This window comes from Chiloscyllium punctatum, chromosome 16, assembly GCF_047496795.1.
Source record: "Chiloscyllium punctatum isolate Juve2018m chromosome 16, sChiPun1.3, whole genome shotgun sequence".
Lineage (NCBI taxonomy): Eukaryota > Metazoa > Chordata > Chondrichthyes > Orectolobiformes > Hemiscylliidae > Chiloscyllium > Chiloscyllium punctatum.
This window is the reverse complement of record NC_092754.1, coordinates 27,950,403-27,975,331: the sequence shown is the minus strand read 5'-3', so window position 1 is coordinate 27,975,331 and position 24,929 is coordinate 27,950,403. Positions and strand designations below refer to the sequence as shown.

At 41.4% G+C, this 24,929-nt stretch overlaps 1 protein-coding gene across 9 annotated transcripts in view; it reads left to right on the top strand.

The window, feature by feature from the left end:
• The window catches only part of ccdc30 (coiled-coil domain containing 30), a 160,461-nt gene that overhangs the window by 104,131 nt on the left and 31,401 nt on the right, over positions 1-24,929 (top strand). For 8 of the 9 annotated variants that reach the window (XM_072586608.1, XM_072586610.1, XM_072586609.1 and 5 more), the window contains 5 exons: positions 5,284-5,454; positions 12,858-13,067; positions 14,388-14,545; positions 15,689-15,854; positions 22,311-22,432. In XM_072586608.1, coding sequence (XP_072442709.1) covers positions 5,284-5,454; positions 12,858-13,067; positions 14,388-14,545; positions 15,689-15,854; positions 22,311-22,432 — 827 coding nt within the window. The remainder of the gene's footprint in view (positions 1-5,283; positions 5,455-12,857; positions 13,068-14,387; positions 14,546-15,688; positions 15,855-22,310; positions 22,433-24,929) is intronic. The other variant, XM_072586614.1, reaches the window with a different exon arrangement.

Sequence of the window (24,929 nt, the reverse complement as noted above, 5' to 3'; positions counted from 1 at the left end):
ACATAATTGTGATAAGCAGATTATTGGCAGGATGAAATAATGCTTCCTCCACCTGGACCCCTTATGAAGAACTGTGTAGTATTCAGCACGTGTCTAGGTTCATGTTTGTCTCTAGCATGCTGTACAACCTTACCACCATGAGGGGACAACCCTTGCTGTAGCTACACAGCAAACAGGAGCAGTAAAATGAAGAGGATGTGGGAGGGAGGAGGTAACTTACATGGCCTTGATCTGAGTGCACTGACAATGAAGAAAATATCTAAGTGCAATATCAATAATCTTAACCTCAATTCATCAACAGTCCTGCACATTCCATGTGTCACAGCACATCACCTACTCGATTATAATACAAAAACAAAAGGTGCTACCAAATACGCATTCAGAACCAGATTTATAAATTAAACCATGCTATATTGGAGACAAAAGTCAGCTAATCTTTGTGTATTTCTTTACTGCTATGTCTCTTTGCCTGCCCTAATACTCCTATGCAATACTACATCCAGAGGGTGTAACATGTTTTAAGTGTTGGAGACGACAAATCACTTTGGATGAGAACATCACAGCACAGAGCCCAGAAGGCCTGGCTACAGACTGCCCCATCTCAGCAAGGCAGCAGTTGGTTGATAGGCAACAGCAATGGAGTAGTAGTGGTGTGACAACAAATGCTGCCTCCCTGAGACAGATCAGCATGTTTATTCTCTATGGATTCAGTGCCATTTCACCAGAGTAGTGTCCTAGCAATTCTAAACTCTTTTGGAGGATAAATTACAGACCTGCTTTGACATCTAGCATGCTTCTTTGCAGACTGCAATTCCAAATAATAATAAAATCATAACAAATAAGAGGAAATATAGGTTATTCAACCTTTCAACTACGCTTTGCTATTTAATGAGCTCATGATTGATTTGCCTCTGCTATACCATCCTGCACTATTCCCATATCACTTGGTTCTCTTATTATCTAAAATTCTTTTGATTTATTTTTAAAATATACTCAACAGCTGAGCATCAGAGCTCTTCATAGTAGGGAATTCCAACTGTTCACAGCCCGTCTGAGTGAAGTAACTTCTCACGCAGTCCTAAATGGCCAATCCTTATTCCAAGACTATGACCCTCAGTTCTAGACATCCAATTCAGGGAAAACATCTTCCAACCATCTATGCTGTCGAGCCCCTAATGCTATCATGTATTTCAATGAGATAACTCAAGCTACTTCTCCTCTCAAGCGATACTCATTGTAAGAATTGGTCCAGTAAACCTTCATTGCTCTCATTCCAAAGTAAGGTGATCAAGATACTGTGATCCAGGTGTTGTTTCATCACAACCACACACAATTACAATAAGAGTTTTTTACTTTTATTTTTAAATCCTTCAGTATATCATTCATTTACCTATTTCCAACTGTTGACAATCTGTGATCCACTTACAAAGACAATCAGATCCTGTGTTGAAATAAATACTGCATTTTCCATATTCTTGCTATTTAAAAATATTATGTATTTTTTCCAGTAAAGTGGATATCTTCACATTCTCCCACACTATAACCAATTTACCATTTTCTTCCTATTGATTTAACGTGTCTAAATACTCTTACAGCCTCTTTGCATCCACTTCAGAGCTTGTTTTTCCACCATCTTTGAACCATCAGCACACATACAGGTCGTCCCCTCATCTAATTGATTCATATTGTAAATAACTGAGGCCCAAGCTCAGTTGGCTAAATAGTTGGCTTGCGACGCAGAATGCCGATACGGAGTGATGCCGACAACATTTCTGTATCGACTGAGGTTACCATGAAGGACACTCCTTCTTGACCTCTCCCCTTGCCTGAGGTGTGCTAACTCTGAGGTTAAAAGTCACCACTAATAGCCTCTTCTCATGAGAGAGCAACTCCATGGCTCATTAGGAATACGGTCAATTTACCTTTCACGTTTATCAATTTCTAAACTGCCATTGTTGGTTTAATTTTAAAATCTGTCCAATCCTTGGGTTTACCATTTCTTTTTAGCCTGTTCCTTTAATCTAAAAGTTATCTTTAATCTAACATGAGGATAAAATATTATAAGTACTGGAAAGCAAATTAAAAAGAATTCTCAAAATACTCGGCAGATCTGGCTGCAAATGTGAAGAGTGAAACTAGGTGAACAGGTGAAATCTCATCAGGGCATGAATGATGTGGGCTATGCTGCAAAATGTGGCAGAATCACACAAAAAGTCCGGTGAAGCTTATCTCACAACTGGAAGCAACTTGGTATCTTTCTGGGCATCAAGGCAAGATTCTCACTACGCAACAACGAGTTAAGGGGGATTATTGCTTGTTAATTACCTTAGTAAAAACACATCTCTCCTCATTAATATGCAGTTTCTGTCATACCACCTGTCACAAACTGCAGCCACTATTCATTTTGTTTGTGTTTGCTTTTGCTACCTGTTTGGAATTCATGTTTGGAATTGTCCAATTGCTTGCATGTGATGTTCCTGTACTGGACTGTGATGAGATGTGGGTCTACAGTGGGCACTGAGGACGGAGTAGATTGAGTGCTAGACAGGATGTAATTGAGTCTGGATTAGAGTGGTGATGGAAAAGCACAGCAGGGGTCAGGCAGCATCCGAGGAGCAGGAAAATCGATGTTTCGGGCAAAAGCCCTTAATCAGGAATTTGATAAGAGGCAGCAAGAGAGCGAACTGGGCCTGATAGTAAGGTTTAGTCCAACCTCTCAGGGTGCTGACTTTGTAAGATCTGGAAAGAAGTTAGAGATCTGGCAGTTTTAAACCATGTAGGAAAGCGAAAGGGGTGACTTATCCGTGATTACTGGATTGCAGGAGTAATTAACTGATGAAAAAGATAATACTGAAGGCAAGAAGCAATAAATCAAAGAACAAGCAATGTCTCTAGAGAAAGTGTAAGTGGAAAACAGAATTTTAAAAATACTTGCTGTCAATAAATGGGACCAGAGTTTATGATCTGAAACTATTGAACTTACTGTTGAATCCAGAAGACTGTTATATGAATAAAAAGAGGAGTTGTAATTCTTTGAACTTGTGTTGAATTTCAGTGGAAAAATATTGATGGCTGGGAACTGAAAGGTCAGAATGGAATTGAAACTTAGGGTCATGATTTAATGGAAATGTTCCACAAGGGTTTGCATTTGGACTCCCAGTATAGACAATGCCTCAGTTGTGAGCAAGGAATGGACTATAGTAAGTTGAAATACATGTAAGTTGTTGTGGTTCTGTTCGCCAAGCTGAGAATTTGTGTTGCAGACGTTTCGTCCCCTGTCTAGGTGACATCCTCAGTGCTTGGGAGCCTCCTGTGAAGCGCTTCTGTGATGTTTCCTCCGGCATTTATAGTGTTTTGAATCTGCCGCTTCCGGTTGTCCGTTCCAGCTGTCCGCTGCAGTGGTCGGTATATTGGGTCCAGGTCAATGTGCGTATTAATTGAATCTGTGAATGAGTGCCATGCCTCTAGGAATTCCCTGGCTGTTCTCTGTTTGGCTTGTCCTATAATAGTAGTGTTGTCTCAGTCAAATTCATGTTGCTTGTCATCTGCTCGTGTGGCTACTAAAGTGCACAAACCAGACATCCCACTCACACCCATAGTATCACACCAGGGACACCATCACACAAACTGGCTAAAGAACTACAGCAGAAACTGAAACACCTGATCAGCGGATCCAGACACGCTATACAGTCAACACTGGAATTCTTGGACATCATCAGAAATATACACATAGACAAGGAAGAAACCATGGTCTCATTCGATGTAACGGCACTGTTCACCTCTATCGACAAAACACTAGCCAGAGAAACAATAGCCAACCTGCTGGACAGACATAATAGACGACAGGACATTGAAACTATCAACAAAGACGGCATACTTAAACTACTGGACCTGTGCCTCACAACACACTTCACATTCAACAACCAAATACATGAAAAAATCAATGGCACACCCATGGGCTCACCCATCTCTGGACTCATAGCAGAAACAGTAATGCAAAGATTAGAACAAACAGTCTTACCGCAAATTCAACCCAAACTCTGGGTCAGATATGTGGATTATACCTTTGTAATCATTAAAAACACAGAAATAGAGAACACACACCGGATCATCAATGCCACACTCACAGGAATCCGATTCACTAGAGAGGAAGAAAAGGACAACCAACTCCCATTCCTAGACGTGATGGTACAGAGAACACCGAAAGGAGAATTCACCACAAAGGTATACAGGAAAGCCACACACACAATCAAGTCCTAAACTACGAAAGCAACCACCCCAACACACACAAAAGAAGTTGCATCAATACACTATTCAAAAGGGCCACAAGACACTGCAGTACACCAGAACTGCAAAAAGAGGAAGAAGAACACCTCTACAATGTATTCGTCAAAAACGGATACCGCGCAATTTCATCAACAGATGCCTAAGGGAAAGACAACGGAATGAGGACATGCCACAACCCAAAGGACTAGCCACACTACCATACATCAAGAGCATTTCTAAACTGACAGCCAGACTACTGTGACCACTAGGACTCACAACAGCACACAAACCAACAGCCACTCTCAGACAACAACTCACCAGAACGAAGGACCCGATACGCAGCATGAACAAAACCAATGTAGTGTACAAAATCCATTGCAAGGACTGCACAAAACACTACATCGGACAAACAGGAAGACAGCTAACAATCCGCATCCATGAACACCAACTAGCCACGAAACGACACGACCAGCTATCCTTAGTAGCCACACACGCAGATGTCAAGCAACATGAATTCGACTGGGATAACACTACTATCATAGGACAAGCCAAACAGAGAACAGCCAGGGAATTCCTAGAGGCATGGCACTCATCCACAGATTCAATCAATAAGCACATCGACCTGGACCCAATATACCGACCACTGCAGCGGACAGCTGGAACTGACAACCGGAAGCGGCAGATTCAAACCACTATAAATGCCAGAGGAAAAATCACAGAAGCGCTTCACAGGAGGCTCCCAAGCACTGAGGATGTCACCTAGACAGGGGACGAAATGTCTGCAACACAAATTCCCAGCTCGGCGAACAGAACCACAACAACAAGCACCCGAGCTACAAATCTTCTCACAGACTTTGATACATGTAAGTAATATGCTGTTTCAACTGGAAGGAATGTATAAGGCCTTGTACAGTGAGAGGGAGGAGGTCCATACCTATATGGGAAGGTGCCTTGTGAAATGTTGAAATCTCATAATCCGTTTGAGAAAAATGAAACTGACTCTTATTTTCGTCTCAGTCTCAGGAAGTGTTACTGCAGCAGCAAACAGAGGAGTCCAGACAGATGCGGCAGGATTTACAAAGAGTGCATAATCTGTGCAGCACGGCAGAGAAAGAACTGAAGTACAAGAGAGAACAACTGATAGAACTGCAAAGGCAAATTTCTCTACTTGATCAGGAAAATAATAGGGTAAGCATGTGAAAATGATGAAAAATCCATATCAAAGAATCTGATGTTTTAAGGGTAATTCAACTAAACCATGTCAAAAAATAAATTAATTAGATTTTAGCAAGTTGAATTGATATATAGACTTGAAACTAGCATGTAGCCATCACTGACTATAATCCAGAAATTTTACTCTCTAATTTTCCTGTTCAGATTGACCTGGCTTCTGTTACAGTGGAGATTTATAGTGCAGATGGTGGAAATTCAGCCTATCTCGTGTGAAAGATGTTAACAATTCCTACTCGATAGTCTTACATTGTTACTGATGTTTTTGCAGTCAGACAATCTGAAGAATTAATGACTCTACTAAAAGAATCTATTCCTCCAAAATATGCATACTATTTTGTAACTACGTTTTGAAATGCTCTTTCATGGTGATTTATGTTCAGTCCTTCAAGGGATGTGGATGTCGCTAGTTAGACCAACACTAATGCCCATCTTTAATTGTCCAGAGGGCAGTTAATGATTAATCAGGTTGTTGTGGATCTGGAATCATATGTAGACTAGACCAGGTAAAGTAAGCAGGTTCCCTTCCTTAAGAAGACATTAATGAACTGACAGTGGTTACATGATCTTCATTGAGCTAGCTTTTTATTCCAGATTTTTATTGAATTCCGATTTCAGTAACTGGCTGTGGTTATCACATTCCCTTAAAAAGTTCATTTAAATGCCAGTGAAAGTTTTGATTTTTCTTTTCCTTGCTTATTTGTAGCTCCTGGCTTCTCTGACCTCTGGCTGCCAGTAATTCCCAGTAAAGAAACCTGGGGTAAGACTTCCTCTGATTGCTAAGTATAGAATGTGTTTGTGAAGATTTCTTTTGTTTGAAAGATTGTAAATTTGTTCTATAATACCAAACTGTGGAATTCTTCACAAATAGAGTTGGATTATAAGAGGAGGAATGTCTCAGATTCCTTTCAGAAGCTCCGTTTAACTTTTAGAAATATTTGTGTGGGAGACTCTTGCTCCCTGTAATGAAGCAAAATGATGGACAGTTTTTCCAGCCCACCATGTGGCTAAGAACAAATGGATGTTTATGAACTCAGAGCTTGATGTAGTGTTAAATAAATACTGTACATCGGTCTTTACAATAGAGCAGGCTGCTGCTCACTTCATGGTGATAGAGGAGAAAAATCTGTCACTGGAAGGGTTCAAAATTAATAAGGAAGAAATTTTGGATAGACTATTGGTTCTTTATGTTGACAAGGCACCAGGACTGGATGAGATGCAGCAAAGATTTTGAAGAAAGTGAAGAAATTACAGGGTCACGGGCCACAAACTTTCAGTCTTCCATGGACTCAGGGGGAGGTGCCAGATGACTGGAGAATTGCAAATATTACAATTAAAATCAAAAAAGCTGAGAAGAATAATCCCAGCTGTTATAGTTCAGTCAGTTTAACTTTGATAGCGAGGATGCTTCCACCCACACATTCAGGAGAGCATTCGTTGTCATATGGAAAAAGGTGGATTGCTTAGGAAGAGTCAGCATGCATTTCTAAAAGGGAAATCATGTTTAACTCACTTGCTGGAGTTTTTAAAGAGATAGAGGAAAGACTCAATGAAGGTAATGCTTTTGATGTGATGTACATAGATTTTCTGAAAGCATTTGATACTGATTTGCGAGGAAAGTTATAGATCATGGTATAAAATGGTCAGTAGCAACATGGATGCAAAATTAGCCAAGGGATAGGAAACAAAGAGTAATGGGTATTTTTTGAGCTGGAATAAGGTTTGTAGTAGAGTTCCACAGAGGTCAGTGTTTTTCCTGATATATAGTAATGATCTTTCAGATCTGATGGATTTTGGTTCAAGGGACAATTTCAAAACTTGCAGATGACACAAAATTTGGAAGAATTGTAAAGTTTGCGGAGGACAGTGTGGAACTTCAAAACGACATTGACATATTACAGTAATGGGCAGACAGGTGACAGGTGAGTTCAGTGCAGAACATTGAAAGACAATATAAATTATGGAATACAGTTTTAAAGGGGGTGCATCAGCAGAGAGACCTGAGTATAAATTTCCACAGATTGTTGAAGGTGGCAAATCTAGAAATTTGTTAATAAAGAACTGGAGGTGTGGATGTTGCCTGGTATGGAAGGAAGGTCTTACAAGGAAAGGCTGAGGGAACTGAGGCTATTTTCATTGGAGGGAAGAAGGTTGAGAGGTGACTTAATTGAACATATAAGATAAGGGTTAGATAGGGTGGACAGTGAGAGCCTTTTTCCTCGGATGGTGAAGGCTAACACGAGGGGACATAGCTTTAAATTGAGGGTTGATAGAATTAGGGCAGATATTAGAGGTAGTTTCTTCAATCAGAGTGTGGTAGGGGCGTGGGACGGTCTGCCTGCAACATAGTAGACTCACCAACGTTAAGGGCATTTAAATGAACATTGGACATACATATGGATAATAATGGAATGGTATAGGATAGATAAGCATCAGATTATTTTCACAAGTAGGTGCAACATCAAGGACTGAAGGGCCTGTACTGCACTGTAACGTTCTATGTTCTATGTAACACATTGTCTTCAACTTTACTAATAAGGGCTTTCAGTTCAGGAGCAAGGAGGTCATGTTGAACTTGTATAAGACACTTAGAGACCTCAGCTGGAATGCTGCATACAGTTGTGGGCACCACATTATAGGAAAGATGTAAATGCGCTGGAGAGAGTATGGAAGCGCTTTTCAAAACTTTGTCCAGGGTTGAGAAAGTTCAATTGTGGATAAATTGAGAGGTTGGGACTGTTCTCCTTGTTGAGCCTTAGAGGAGTTTTGATAAAGGTTTTCAAAATTATGAGGTAACTGGGTAGAATAGATCAGGTGAAAGTGTCCCACTTGTAAAAGATCAAGAGGGTATAAATTGAACATGATGTACAAAAGAACCAAGACTGATTTTAAAATAACTTTTTCACTCAGCAAACAGCTAGGGTATGGAATGCACTGTCTGGAGATGTGGTGATTGCAGGTTCAACTGTGCCATTCAATAGGGCACTAGACGATTATTTAGAAAGAAATAGTTGTGTAAAGGTGTGGAGATAAAGCTGGAGATTGACACTAGGTAATGATACTTGTTTGAAGAGCCACTGTAGGCATGATGGGCTGAATGGCTTCCTTCTGTGCTGTAACAATTTTGTGATTCATTGAATTAACAGAGCCACTCCTCCACGCTTTCCTAGCTTCCTGTCCTTCCTAAATGTACATATCCTTCAATATTCAGGTCAGAATCTAGATCATCCTGCCAACACATCTCAGATTGTAGTTGTTTTTCTCAAGTTGTACAACTCGTTCACCTATTTTGGTTCGAATGCTGTGTGAAGTCAAACACATTGCATTCAGTTTTGTGCATTTATTATTTTTATAACCTCTGTTCTTATCTGCTGGTTTGTTCTTCCATCTGCATTTTCTGTCCTTGCTTATCATTGTCTAGTTATTATGTGTAGCATGAATTGATTCTTCTGTTGCCTTTAAACACCACTCTTTGATTCACAATAATTTCCCAAATTTGAGCCCTTGCCCCTACTATTGAACAACTATGTACTAAAACCATAAAGTGGTAAGTTAAATTTTCTTTCCTCCCATAAAGTTTAATAGAATGTGGACTATACTAACAACTAGCTGTTGAAGCTGATTGAATTACAAAAGTTATGAGAGAGTTGAATAATCTATTGAAGAAAAATATTAAAGAATGTGGAAAATGTTGCAAAAAACAGAAATTCCTGGAAAAACTCAGTACGTCTGACAGCCTCTGTGGAGAAAAATCAGAGTTAACATTTTTGGTCCGGTAACTGTTCTTCGGAACTGACTTTATCTGATTGATTGATAGATAGTTAGATTAATTGATTGATTGATTTAATATTGTTGCATGTACCAAAATGTAGTGAAAAGTGTGTTTTGCATGCTATAAAAACAGATTGTGCCATACAAAGTGCATAAGGGTAGCAGAACAGAGTACAGAATACATTGTTACACCCACAGTGAAGGTGCAGAGTGATAGAGAGAAATATCAGTATTAACATTTGCAAGGTCCATTCAGAAGTCTGATGAAAGCAGGGAAGAAGCTGTTCTTGAATCTTTTGTATGTGTATTCAAACTTTTATATCTTCTGCCTGACCAAAGAGGTTGGAAGAGAGTATAACCAGGGTGGGAGGGGTCTTTAAATGTTGGTTACTTTCCCGAGGCAGTGGGAAATATAGATGGAGTCAATGAATGGAAGGCTGGTTAGCGTGATGGACTGGGCTGTCTTCACAACTGTGTATTGTCTTGCAGTCTTAGGAAGAGCAGTTGCCAAACCACACTGTGAAGCATCCAGATAGGATGCTTTCTATGGTGCATCTAGAAACATTGGTAAGAGACCTTGTGGACCTGCCAAATTTCCTTAGCTTCCTGAGGAAGTAAAAAGATTGTTGTGCTTTTTTGACTATCGCAGTGATATGACTGGACCATGATAGATTGTTGGTGATCTTTACTCCCAGGAATTTCACGCTTTCAACCATCTCCACCCCAGCACCATTCATGCAGATAAGGGTATGCCCTCCAGTCCACTTTGTGAAGCCAATGATCATTTTGCTGATGGAAAGATTGTTGCCTTTTCATCATGCTGCTAAAAACTCAAGCCCTTGCCTATATTGTGTCTCTTTGTTGTCTGAGATCTGATCTACAATGGTGTTGTCAGCAAACTTGTAAATGCAGTTGGGTCTGAATTTGACCATACAGTTGTGAGTTCATAAGGAGTATAGTAGAGGGCTGAGTACGCAGTCTTGCGGGGGTCCTTTGTTGAGGATTATGGTGGAGGAGGTGTTGTTGCCTATTCTTGGGAAAAAGTTGTTTTTTTATGCAGAAGATAGTGTACAGGGAAGGAGGAAGGGATAAACAATAGGTGGAGATAGAGCGCAAAGACAGAGAAGAACAGTTGGACTGACAAAGGAGTGGATAATAGTCAGTCTGGGAGAATGAATAGCTGCTAACAGGGGCTATTAGTGGCTAACAATGGGTTGTGTATAATAGCAGACCATGTGATAACAAGGCCTGGTGGATAGGGGTAAGGCCATGGAAGAAGGTGCCTCAAGCTCTAAAATTGTTGAACGCAATATTGAGTCCAGAAGGCTTTAGAGTTCCCAAGTGAAAAATTAGGTGCTGTTTATTCAGCTTGCACGCTGAGTTTTGCTGGAGCATTGCAGTAAGCCTGAGAGAGATGTTAACAAGCAAACAGGGTGGTGTGTTGAAATGGCAGGCACTTGGAAGATCAATGTCATTTTTGTGGACAGAACGTAGGTGTTCTGTGAAATGGTCACCCAGTCCATGCTTCATTTCCTCAACTTAGAGAAGACAATATTGTGAGCAGGGAATGCTGTAGACTAGATTGTGTGAAGTGCAGGCAAAGTGCTGCTTCACCTGGAAGGTGCATTTGGGCCCTTGGATACTGAGGAGGGATGAAGTAAATAGACACATGTTACACCTTCTGCAGTTACAGGAGAAGATGCAGTGGGGCTGTGCGGGGCGTGGTGGCAGTGAAGGAGGAATGAACCAAGGTTTCCCAGAGGGAATGGTCCTTGTGGAAAGCTGAAAAGGGAGGAGAGAGAAATATTTGTCTGGTGGCAGCATCCTACTGCAAGTGGTGGAAACAGTGGTATGTGGTCCTTTGGACGTGGACGCTGGTGGGATTGTAGGTGAGGTCAAGAGGTACCCTATCGCTATTGTAGGTGGGAAGAGAGGGGGTGAGGGCTGAAGTGAGGGAGATGGATCAGACATGGCTGAGGGTCCTGTTAACCATGATGCTGGGAAATCCTTAGTTGAGGAAGAAGGTCGACATTCTGGAGACCCTTTGTCAAAGATAGCGTCATCAGAACAGATACAACGAGATAAAGGAACTGAGAGAATGGAATAGAGTCTTTACAAGAAGCGGGGTGTGAGAATGTATAGTCATGGTAACTGTTGGGGTCAGTTGGTTTGTAGTGAATATTGGTGGCCGACTTGTCCCCAGAAATGGAAACAGAGGTTGTTGAGGAAGGGAATGGAGGAGTAAGAGATGAACCAGATGAAGGTGAGAGCAGTGTAGAAATTGGAAGCAAAATTGATAAACTTTTCCTATTCCGGACGAGAGAGGGAAACAGCACCGATGATATCATCGATACACCAGAGCAAGAATTGTGTGGGACGGAAAAGGACTACAACATGGAATGTTCCGCACATCCCACAAAGAGACAGGCATAACTGGAGCCTGTGTGGATACCCATGGCCACCCTTTTGGCTTGAAAAAAATGAGAGGCGTTAAAGGAGAACTTATTCAGAGTGAGGACAAGCTTGGCCAGGCAGAGGAGAGCAGGGCTGGATGGGGACAGTTCAGACCTTTTCCCAGGGAAAAAGCAGAGGAACTTGAGACCATCCTGGAGGGGGATGGATAGATAAACGGATTGTAAGTCTGTGGTAAAGAGGAGGTGACTGAATCCCACAAACTGGAAAAACTGAAACTGATGTAAAGCATCAGAGGAACTGTGGATGTAAGTGGGAATGGAGTGGACAAGGGGAGAAGAACCAAGTTGAATTGGAAAACGTGCGTTCTGTGAGGCAGGAGCAGGCAGAAGGGAAGGAGGTAGAAGTGAGCTGTCTGGAGTTGGTTGGCTATGAACTTGAGGCAGTCGGTGCGGGGGGGGGGGAGATCACTAGATGAAATGAGGTTAGTGACAGTTGTGGACACGGTAGCCTGATGTTCGATGATGGGGGGTCATAGTCCAGGAAGACATAGGAGGAGGTATCTGAGAGCTGATGCTCAGCTTCTGCAAAGGGGTCAGTCTGCCAGACAACAACAGTGCCACCCTTGTCAGCACATTTAATTACAAAGTCAGAGTTGGATCTGAGAACATGGAGTGCAGTCAATTCACAGGGAGACAGGTTGGAATGTGTGAAGGGGGTGCAGAGAAATTGAGGCAACCAATGTCATGTCAATAGTTCTCAATGAACAGGTTGAGTGCAAGGCCAGGGGGAGACGTCCAGGCAGAGGGACTGTGTTGGAGTTAGGTGAAGGGGTCTGTGGGAGAGGGAGAGGACACCTGTCCAAAGAAGTGAGCATGGAGGCAAAAGCAATGGAAGAAGAGTTCAATGTCATTAATTCCAGTGGAAATGCAGAGGGATAAAACCGAGAACTTTGCTATGTAGAGAACGTTCAGCATCAGAGAACAGAAGGTCGAAAGAGATAGTAAATACATGGCAGGAAGTGGGGTTGAGAGGAGGGGATGAAGTCAGAGGGAGGGAGGGGTGGAATGGATATCTCTGGGGTGTTGTGAAAAATGTAGCACTGATGTAGAGGTAAGTACCACAGGTGTAGTGGGTCAAAATTGTTTGCTTAACTTTTTATAAATCTATATTCATAGATGAATTTGGAATACAAAACAGCACAGTGTAGGGTGTCTGAACTGGATCAACACAACTTAGTATTGAAATCTGAATGTGAAATGAAGCAGCAGAGGCTGAAAGAACTGGAAATGGAATCTAACAAGACCTTCCACCTCAGCAAACAGTTAAAGAGTGTACAAGATGAACTCGTAGCAGAAAAAAACAAAACTCAAAGTGCAGAAAAAAAGGTGAGAGTTGAAACAGAATTACCTGTTTGGGGCCTTTTCATAAATTGAAGTTTGCTACTTAAATATGAAAATGTGAAAGAATTGTTAACTTTTGTGTTGACCTTAGTGTTCATTCCCCAGGCTTTGCAGCTAGTTACAGAAGTTATTTATGTAATTCTATTCTCATTCTATTAAGACTAATTTGTTTAATTGTTTATTAGTAATGACAATAATTTCTTTCAATGGTAAAACAAAAGCCAACTGTGGTATAAGGGCAGTGATTTGAAGTACAGTTGGAATCTGCCTGATTTCAAGTCGAGGAGAATGTTGCGACTTGGTGATTGCATTTCCGTACGAGGCAATCTCAAAACCATGTAGAAGTAGGAAATGTTGGCATCGCCCCACTCAGTGCATCCTCTACCTGGACTTCCAAATGACATGTTTTCATACAGTTAGAAGGTAACCAGTTTAATTAGATTGGCATTCCAGTGGGAATGGACTATATCGATAAAGTATCATCTCTTGTAGCATCATTCAAAGCCGAGTTCTGTCTTATCGCAGTCTTTTAACCAACATTCCTCCCTCAACCATTAGCAGTAAAGACTGAAAAATGATCATTTCCATGGTTTCTAAGAATTTTATTATAATATTTTCCATGAAGCAGCAATTGAAAGTAATTAATTATGTGTGAAATGCTTTGAGATATTTTTGACAGACGTGTTTGGTTTTAGTATAAATATCTTTCTTTGCCTTTCATCTCCCTTCTTTTATTTCCTTCTTCCTACCTGCAGTGAGTCAGGTTATCCAGGTCTATCAGCAGTCAAAGGTCATCAACTCAAAACTAATTGTGGCTAAAGTATGTCTTAATTTATTTAAGTTTTAAGTCAGCTGAGGTACATCCTCTTTGCTTTCAGATTACATGTAGCCAAGTGGAATTCCAGTTGAGAATTCACTCAATTATTTTTCCTATTTCTTTCAGCCAATAAATTAATAAATAAACAGGATCCAATCAAAAGTTGTCACTGATGTAGAAGAACAGCTTCGCTGTTTTGATCTTAAAAAGAGTTTCTTATATTGTAATCTTTTATAATAACTGAAGCTATACTGTACATCTTTTGTATAGAACTTTAGCTAGTAAACAAATCAGTTATTCCTTTACTTTTAAAGAAAACCTCTTATTCTCAAGCACATTTTCCAAATCTGTTCATCAGCACTATTCATTTATTTTTTAGATGAATAAATGACTTGCAAAATGCTGTTTGTAAGTTATACAAAATACTTCTTGTCTCACTTTTCCTCCCTTTCTCCCATGGACATTCACAATGTGACCTGGACCTGAAGACTGCAGAGATACAGCAGCAGTTGTGCAGCATTCAGCATCAGCTGCGACTCTCAGATGCACGAAATAAGGAGAGGGAGGTGTTGGAGACGGAGCTAAAGGAAAGTAGGGACACAGCAGCCAAGCTCAAGAATCAGCTACAAGAGGAACTCCTTCAGAGGTAAATTCCAGACGGACAGGAACCCATGACGTTCTAGAAAAGAGAGTGAACTGTTGTGTAAAGGAAATGAAATCAAACATGTAAACGTCTTTACTTGGGCATGGTGGCTCAGTGGTTAGCACTGGTACCTCACAGCTCCAGAGACCTGGGTTCGATACCACTCTTGGGCAACTGTGCACTTGTACAAGAAGAATGAGAAAACTGTGGGCTAGCCTTTTTTTAAAGAAAGAGATATCCATATGGACTGTGGGGCAAAGGCCTCACAGCTATAAGAACAGCATGCAAAATTGAACTTATGCTTCTAGCAGAAAGTGTTGAACATTTTTGAAACTTTAAAAGGGTTAGGGTTAAAAGTTGGACAGCTGTAAGTATAACTTGTTTTCCATAAGCACATATTTAAGGAAAAGTAAAAACAGCCTTACATTTGATTTGATTTAAATGCGCAAAATTGAATCTTCCAGGTACCTTTTCCTACACAACGAGTATGTTAAGTGAAAATTTCCTGATAACACAGTCCAGCCTGTGTAAACGCAAATCTGCAATGTTTGTATGTTACCGCTATACTGATTATGTTTATTACATAGAAATGTTCCCATACGTATTAGCATCTGGGCTTTTAGGCTTAGCTATTTATTCATTACCTACCCTTCATCTTGCCTGGCTATGTGCACAACAGGAAAGAAGAAGGTTGGGACAGAAACCAGATCCGTTTTAAAAATGAATAAAATGGAAACACGTATCCAACCCACCACATATGGACTTGTTGCCATTTTTACGACGGTAGATTTCAAGGCATCCAAGTGTCCTGCTGTAGAAGCAGGACTTTTCATTCATATAATTACTTGGGGGTTCCACATTGCAAATGGAAACCACTTTAAGTTTTAAAGTTTCTGCTTAGTATTTGGGAAATGGAGAAATGATAGAGAATCAGAAGGTGCCGGCTGTACAGTGTTGTTGTGTTTTCCAGCAGGAGTGCTCCCAAACCAGCCTTCTCCTCTGCTGCTCATATCCTCTCTCTTACTCATTAACACATTCAAGCCCCAGAGGTTTCTCATAGCCAGTCACCCTCATACTCTCCACAAAATGATCAAGGAGTTACAGATATTGTACCCTGCCTGTAATTCTCCATCTCTATCTTGATAGGAAGCTTGCAGATCAGAACGCAGAGGAGCTCCAGAAACAAATCAAATCAATGTTAGAGAAGGAAGGGTGCTTAGTACGGGGCAGATGTGACCTTGAGCAGCAAATGCAGCAACAGGAATCACGGATGCATGTTCTTGAAGAGGAAAAGGAGGCCTTGTATTCTGAGGTAGGCAACTTAGAGATGAAATACCAATGAGTGGCACTAATTACGTTGTCCATGGAATTAGATTTTCTTTTATCAGCAATGTTTCTTGAACATCAGAAGACATTGATTTTTGACCAGGGGTAGGAGTATGCCAATTGGCACACCAAACCTACTCCTCCATTCAGCTAGGTCATTACTGCTCTTCTAAGTCATTACCATTTTTACATACTATCCACAAATCTCTTGATGTTTTTGAGATCTAGAGAACTAACAATCTCTGTACTGAATGAACTCAATGATGGAACCACCACAACCCTGCAGAGTATTGAATTAAATCAAGTTCCATGATCACTGCCTACTCCTCGATATCTGATCCAGTTGGCTAATCTTCATGTGTAAGCCAAGACAGTGAGTGCGGGTAAAGATAGCACTTTGGATAGACAGATCCAGGCCTCATCCAGTTTTTGCACATGTAGACTTTCCACCAAGGTAGCAACCAAAAGCTGGAATCCTGGCTGAATCGACAGGCATTGTTGTGAAACTAATAAACTGCTCTGGAGATTTGTTTACCTCATTCTCCAAGCTGTAATTTTGCGCATCTCCCTAATTCCCAAGCAAAATTCTCAATCTGGAAGAAACGCAAATGAGAAGTCACCCATAAGATGCATTATATTATGCACAATACAACAGAACAATGAAAAACAAGGTCTGGATTTTACAGGGTCTTGGAACATACTGAGTTTTGTCAGAAGACGAAAAATCAGGTGTGAGGGTGGCATGCCTGTTACTTCCCACTGCCCTTGGTATTTACCAGTGATGTGGAGGGTGATGGTGAAGCTTCTGCATTCCCTGCCTGAGGCTAGCTGAAGCCCATAAGTAACCAAATGAAGGGGAGCACTACCACATGGGAACATGGGAAGGTTGTCAGGTATATCTTGGTAGCTCCATAGAGTCATACAGCATTGGAAACAAGCCCTCATTCCTGATGAAGGCCTCTGGCCTGAAACATCGATTTTCCTGCTCCTGGGATGCTGCCTGACCTGTTATGCTTTTCCAGCAACACACTCTCAACTCCGATCTACGGCATCTGCAGACCTCGCTGTCTCCCATGGAAACAAACCCTTCAGTCTAACTCATCGACACCAATCAAACATCCCAGTCTGACTGAGGCCCATTTGCCAGCATTTAGTCCGTATCACTTCCCATTCATATAACCATCCAGATGCCTTTTAATTGTTGTAATTGTACCAGCCTTCAACACTTCCTCTGGCAGCTCATTCTATTTATATACCATCCTTTGCATGAAGGAAGTTCCTACCCTTAGGTCGTTTTAAACCTCTCACCTTAAACCTATGCCCTCTAGCTCCCACCTGAGGAAAAAGTCCTTAGCTATTGACCCTATCCATGCCCCTCATGATTTTATACACCTCGATAAAGTCACTCCTCAGCCTCCATGCTCCAGGGAAAAAAGCCCCAGCCTATTCAGCCCTATAGCTCAAATCGTCCAGTCCTGGCAACGTCCTTGTAAATCTTTCCTGCACCCTCTCAAGTTTAACAACATCCTTCTCATAGAAGTGCAACCAGAATTGTACGTGGTATTCCAAAAATGGCCTCACCAATGTTCTGTACAGCCACAACATAATGTCTGAACTCCTATATGTTCCTATGAATGAATGCAAGCATGCCAAATGCCTTCTTCATCTGCCTGTCTACCTGCAACTCCACTTTCAAGGAGCCATGCACCTGCATCTCTAAATCTCGTTTTTCTGCAAGATTCCTCAGGGTCCTACTACCAAGTGTGTAAGTCCTGTCTTGGTCTGCCTTACCAAAATGCAACACCTCACACTTATCTAAATTAAACTCCATCTGCCTCTGCTTGGCCCATTGGCCCATCCAATCAAGGTCCCGTTCTACTCTGAGATAATCTTCTTCACTATCCACTACACCACCTATTTTGGTGTCATTTGCAAACTTACTAACTCTGATGGACAAAGGCAAGGCATCCAGTGAACTTGGAGCTGAACCTGCGGGTTGGTGGTGAGGCAGATGGTGAGTCCACAGTGGGACCTGAAGGATGGCAATGAAGGGGATGATGAGCCTGGAGTAGGACTGTAGAATCAGCGTAGAGGAGGTGGCCAGTGGAGGGGTGAGTACAGGGACCCAGTATCAGTTGCTACATCAGGGGCTTCGGCATTGAGATGATTTCGGCCCAGCATTCGACAGCCCAAGAATCCTTTGGGCAGTTTTTGCAACAGTGAAGTCTTGCACACTGGGATTCCAGAGGCCCAGCAGGGGGTAACCTGCTTCGGCAGCGGCTTTTGGCCCAGTATTCCACCAGCCCGCATGATGATCTTGCAGCAGTACAAACCCAGGAACCAGGAATTAAACTAAGATAGTCTTTGGCTTAGTTCTTTTTTAAAATTTTTTTCTTATCTATGCCTTCTGTTATTATTGTAGGCCCTGTGTGATATGGCGACTTAAATACTTTTCACTGTACATGTTTTTGTAATGACTATTTTAAAATGATTATTCTATTCTATCATATATTCACATCCAAATCATTTGTGTAAATGACAAAAATGCAGTGGACACAGCACCAATGCTTGTGGCACACCGTTGGTCACAGGCCCCTAGCCCGAAAAGCAATTCTCTATTATCACACTGTCTCTCCAATCTTCAAGCCAATTTTGTATTCAATTGGCTAGCTCCTACTGCATCCATGTTATCAAACCTTACTAACCAGTCTGCCATGCAGAACCTTGTCAAATGCTTTGCTGAAGTCCATTTAAACAAGGTCCACTGCTCTGCTTTCATCAGTCTTCTTTGTCACTTCTTCAAAGAACTTAGTCAGGTTAATGAGATATGATTTCCCACATACAAAGCCATGTTGACTATCCCTAATTAATCCTTGCCTTTCCAAATGCACGTGTCCCTTAGAATCCCCTCCAACAATGTACCCACCACTGACTTAAAGCTGACCAGTCGATAGTTCCCTGACCTTTCCTTACAGTCTTCCTTAAATAATGACACCACATGAGCCAACTTCCAGTCTTCTAAAACCTCACCCATGAGTATCAATGATACAAATATCTCAGCAAGGGGCCTAGCAATCCCTTCCCTAGCTTCACCTGATCAGGTGCCAGGGATTTATCGATGTTTATGTATTATGAGATCTCCAGCATCTCTTCTTAGAACAAAGAACAAAGAAAATTACAGCACGGGAACAGGCCCTTTGGCCCTCCAAGCCTGCACCGATTCCAGATCCTCTATCTAAAACCGTCGCCTATTTTCTAAGGGTCTGTATCCCTTTGCTCCCTGCCGATTCATGTATCTGTCTAGGTACATCTTAAATCTTGCTATCATGCCCACCCCTACAACCTCACTAGCAAAGCGTTCCAGACACCCACCATCCTCTGCGTAAAGAACTTTCCACACATATCTCCCCTAAACTTTTCCCCTCTCACTTTGAACACATAACCCTATTCACCCTGTCTATTCCTCTCGTGATTTTGTAGACCTCAATCAGGTCAATCTTTGTCTTTCTAATGAAAATAATCCTAAACTACTCAATCTTGCTTTATAGCTAGCGCCCTCCATACCAGGCAACATCCTGGTGAACCTCCTCTGATCCCTCTCAAAAGCAACCACATCCTTTTGGTAATGTGGCCACCAGACCATTGCCACCAGACCAAAGCCTTATACAACTGTAACATAATCTGCCAACTCTTGTATTCAATATCCCATCCGATGAAGGAAAGCATGCCATATGCCTTCTTGACCGCTCTATTAACCTGCGTTGCCACCTTCAGGGAACAATGGACCTGAACACCCAGTACAGGGTGTTCTCAGTACATCAATTTTCCCCAGGACTTTTCCACTTACTGTATAGTTCTCTCTTGAATTGGATCTTTCAAAATGCACCACCTCGCATTTGCCCAGATTGAACTCCATCTGCCATTTCTCTGCCCTACTCTCCAATCTAACTACATTCTACTGTATTCTCTGACAGTTCCCTTCACTATCTGCTACTCCACCAATCTTAGTGTCATCTGCAAACTTGCTTATCAGACCACCTATACCTTCCTCCAAATCTTTTATGTATATCACAAAAAACGTGGTCCCAGCACGGATCCCTGTGGAACACCACTGGTCGCAGGTTTCCATTTTGAGAAACTCCCTTCCACTCCTACTCTCTTTCACCATGTTGCCCAGCCAGCTCTCTATCCATCTAGCTAGTACACCCTGGACCTCATGTAACTATACATTCTCCATCAGCCTACCATGGGGAATCTTACTAAATGCCTTACTGAAGCCCATGTATATGACATCTACACCCCTTCCCTTATCAATCAACTTTGTCACTTCCTCAAAGAATTCTATTAGGTTTGTAAGACATGACCTTCCCTGCACAAAAAACCATGTTGCCTATCACTGATAAGCCCGTTTTCTTCCAAATGAGACTAGATCCTATCCCTCAGTATCTTCGCCAGCAGCTTCCCTACCACTGACATCACCAGTCTGTAATTACCTAGATTATCCCTGCTATCCTTCTTAAACCAGGGGACAATATTAGCAATTTTTCTATCGTCCGGGACTTCACCTGTGTTCAAGGATGCTGCAAAGATATCTGCTAAGGCCCCTGCTATTTCCTTTCTCGCTTCCTCAGTAACCTGGGATCGATCCCACTGGACGTGGGGACTTGTCCACCTTAATGGCTTTTAGAATACCCAGCACTTCCTCCCTCCTTATGCCAACTTGACCTAGAATAATCAAACATTTATCCCTAACCTCAACATCAATGATGCCCCTCTCCTCGATGAATACCGATGCAAAACACACGTTAAGAATCTCACCCATTTTCTCTTACTCCTTTGTCATAACGCATAACTTTCCTCCTTTGTCCTTGGGTTGGGTCAGCCTTTTCACTAGTTATCCTCTTGATCCTTATATATGAATAAAAGGCTTTGGAGTTTTCCTTAACCCTGTTTGCTAAAGATATCTCATGACCCCTTTTGTAGCCCTCTTAATTCCTCATTTCATGTTGGCCCTACATTCCCAATATTCTTATCAAACTTCGTCTGTCTTCAGTCACCTAGACTTTATGTATGCTTCCTTTTTCCTCTGAGCTAGTCTCACAATTTCACCTGTTATCCATGCTTCCCTAACTTGCCATTTCTATCCCTCATTTTCACAGGAACATATCTCCTGAACTCTAATCAACATCTCTTTAAAAGTCTCCCACATATCAAATGTGGATTTACTTTCAAATAGCTGCTCCCAATCTACATTCCCCAGCTCCTGCCGGATTTTGGTATAGTTGGCCTTTCCCCAATTTATCACTATTCCTTTAGGACCACGCTCGTCTTTGTCCATGAGTATTTTAAAACTTACGGAATTGTGATCACTATGCCCAAAGTAATCCCCTCCTGAAACTTCAACCACCTGGCCAGGCTCATTTCCCAACACCAGATCCAGTATGGCCCCTTCCCGAGTTGGACTATTTATATACTGCTTTAGAAAACCCTCCTGAATGCTCCTTGCAAATTCTGCTCCATCTCGACCTCTAACACAAAGTGAATCCCAGTCAATATTGGGAAAATTAAAATCTCCTATCACCACCGCCCTGTCGCTCCTCCATCTTTCCATAATCTGTTCACATATTTATACCTCTACCTCTTCTGTAATATGAACTCTTTTCAAGACATCAATATTTATTTCACCAAGATCTTTAGCTTCTATGTCATTCTCCACAGTAAATACTGATATGAAATATTTATTTAATATCTCAGCCATCTCCTGCGGTTCCACACGTAGACCACCATGTTGATCTTTAAGGGACCCTATTCTCTCCCTAGTTACAGTTTTGCTTTTAATGTACTTATAAAATCTTTTTGGATTCTCCTTAACTCTACTTGCCAAAGCTATGTCATATCCCCTTTTTGCTGTCCCGATCATGATGGTGACCCTCCTGATTAAGCACCCTGTGGCCACAGAGGGGCACTTCCTTAGAAGTAGTTCCCTCTGCCCTCACCTTTCTTGGCTTGCCTGGTCCATGTGAGCTGAACCCTATTTACCAATATTTCAGGTCTGCTCCATGATTGTTGGTTCTTTCTGGTTGCAGTCCCTGCAGAGCCATCACTTCCAGAGGTGCTGCTGGGACTGAAAAGCTCCCAGCTTTCGAATTGGCCAGCTTTCCAATTGGAGATAGGAGTTTATCCCTTAAATGGATAGGTGACCCAGTAGCAGACAGTTAACCAAAGAAGGCATGTAAAATTGAATTGAGTTTCCATAATTGGTCAAGATAGAGTTCCTCATGAATTTCTGGTCAGTGGATGGGCACATCATTGCACTGTGAAATACCAGCCCCATCTCATTTTTTTTAAAATTAAGAATAATTATTTGGTGCTTTCCAAAGGAAACTATATTATATTTCATCTTAAACTGTAAAGCTGCTAATATAAGCTGTTTTCCAATTAGAATCTCAGTACTCAAAAGGCTAATAAGAAATTGATGGATGAAATTTGTACGCACAAACAAGAGATAGAGAAACTTAAGGAAGAGCTGCAGAACATGTTACAACAATTGGATTCGCAAGTCAGGTGAGTAAATGGATAATTTGTCAGGGGTGGTAGGTAGTACATAGGAACTAATCGGGAGTGAGCCCAGCCTTGGCACCTGTTATGTGATAAGAAAGTTTAGACAGTTATTTCTCTGTACTAGCTACCGATTTATAGTTGTGAAAATGTTGTTGGTCTCAGTAGCAGCAACTGGACCAGTAATTCTCAATTGTGAAGTGAGTTGCCTTTCCTGTCCAATCAGAAAGAGTAAATGGAGAGGGCTTAATTACACCTTTCTTAATTTAATTGAACATATTGCAATAAAAACAGTGGGAACTTACACAGGGGGTCTTGGTTTACATCCTGAGAAGTAAGTTTTCTCTATTTGGTAACTCCTCTGTGAAATGCATTAGGGAATATCCGAATCAGTTCATTAGTGGGCAAAGACAACAAAATGTCGATTGCAGATCAGGCAGATCTATGGTGTGAAGAATGAAGAAAAAAGCACTAATATTGTAAGGTTGGCTCCTGAGGTTAGAACTAAGACATGTTATTCATGCACTCAGGCAAAATAGAGAAAGCTGAGCTCCAAAGAATCACAGCAGCAAATAAACAATTGTATATGCACCAGATGTTAAAGGTCAGAAATACTTTATTTCTGACTTTCTTCAACTGGGAGAGATCCATAGCAACTAGCAGTTTGACCTTACCTGCAGCTGAACAAAATACCAGGGAATCTTCCAGCAAAAGGCAACATTAATCTTTACCATTGCCTTGTTACATTTTCACAAGACTAACAAAGTGTTTGTGCAGGCAATAGCAGCATCTCAGTTATCAAGTAGTGCTAATTCTGAAGTCAAAGTTGATGCTGAATACCAGTATATACAGTAAAGCAAATTTCAAAGTAAACATGCCTCATAGATTATAAGTATACAACGTTATTAGGTACACATTTTCCATGGCTTCTGAACTGTGATATTTCTCTTGCATTATTTTCTTAAGTGTAGTTTTGGCATTCTGTTACTCTACACTGCAGGTGGCCTGAACAATTGTTATTCCTAACCAACATCACTTAAAACGTGTTGTCTATTCACCATGTAATTGCTGGTTGTTATGCTGGCTGTGTACATATTAGCTTCTCTGTTTGCTTACATTAAAATAGTATCATATCTCAACATTGGAACACTAAGTACATAAGAGGAGGAGTGGGTCCTTTCCACCTTTATGTGGAGGTGCCAGTGTTGGACTGGGATGGACAAAGTTAAAAATCACATGACACCAGGTTATAGACCAACAGGTTTATTTTGAAGTGCAAGCTTTGGAAGCGATGCTCCTTCATCAGGTAGCTAGTGGAGCAGGCATAAAGGACTCAGAATTTATAGTAAAAGATCAAAGTGTCATACGACTGATGTGATATATTGAATAAACCTAGATTGCTGTTAAGCATTTAATCACTTAGAATGGATTGCAGGTTTCAATTCATTAATATGTAAATCCAGAACTTCTTTCAAGTCACATTCCTAAGATAACTTAAGGTTTTATTAAAAAAGGTGACATCTCAGCTCAGACAATGCATTAAAGGTATAAGGTTAGAGTCTGTCTGTATTCCAACCTTAGAGGCATAGAGATGTACAGCATGGAAACAGACCCTTTGGTCCTTGAGTCAGACCAGTTCTACTTCAAAAATAGGAATTTGTAAAATATCACATGGACTGACTGTCCACAGCTTGTGTGCTTTTTGAACAAAATCAAATGTATCTGCAAATACAAATCTGCAAATGCAAATTCACCCCATAGACTTACATGTGTCTGTGCATGCGTATGAGAGGGGGGAGAGAGAGAGAGAGAAAAAGAGAGAGAGAAAGAGTGTGTGCGCACGCGTGCGTGTATGGGACTGGCGGAGTATATGCCTGTGAAATGGTGTGGGTGTATAAGGGTGTCTAAGAGAGAATGTGTGTGTGTGAGAGACAAGGTCTGTGTGAGTGTATGAGTGTGATCGTGTGAAGAATGTGTGTCTATAGTGTAGTGGGGTCACCTGTGTGTCACTTGAACCCAATGTCCCGGTTGAGGCCATTCTAATGAGTACCAAACGTAGCTATCAGCCTCTGCTCAGCAACTCTGCATTGTTACGTATTCTGAAATCTGCCTTGGAGTACGGTCACCTGATGTTCCGAGGCCGAATGTCCTTGATCGCTGAAGTGTTCTCCAACTGGGAGGGAACATCCCTGTCTGGCAATTGTTGCACAGTGTCCATTCATTCATTGTCGTAGCATCTGCTTGGTCTTGCCAATGTACCATGCCTCAGGGCATCCTTGCCTTCCACCATTGAAATTGTTGCACACATTTCTCCACAATATTTTGTTACAGAGATGGTGGACAGGGATAAGGTTAAGAGGAAAAGTTTTCTATGCCAACGATTTGCACATTCTTTTGAAGCAAGGCCATTAGGCGATAGTGTCTGTTAAAAATCCTCCAGAGAATTCTGCTTAGATTAAGAAGAGCGTTGTGCAAGAGAAAGGCAAGAGCTGCACAATATAAA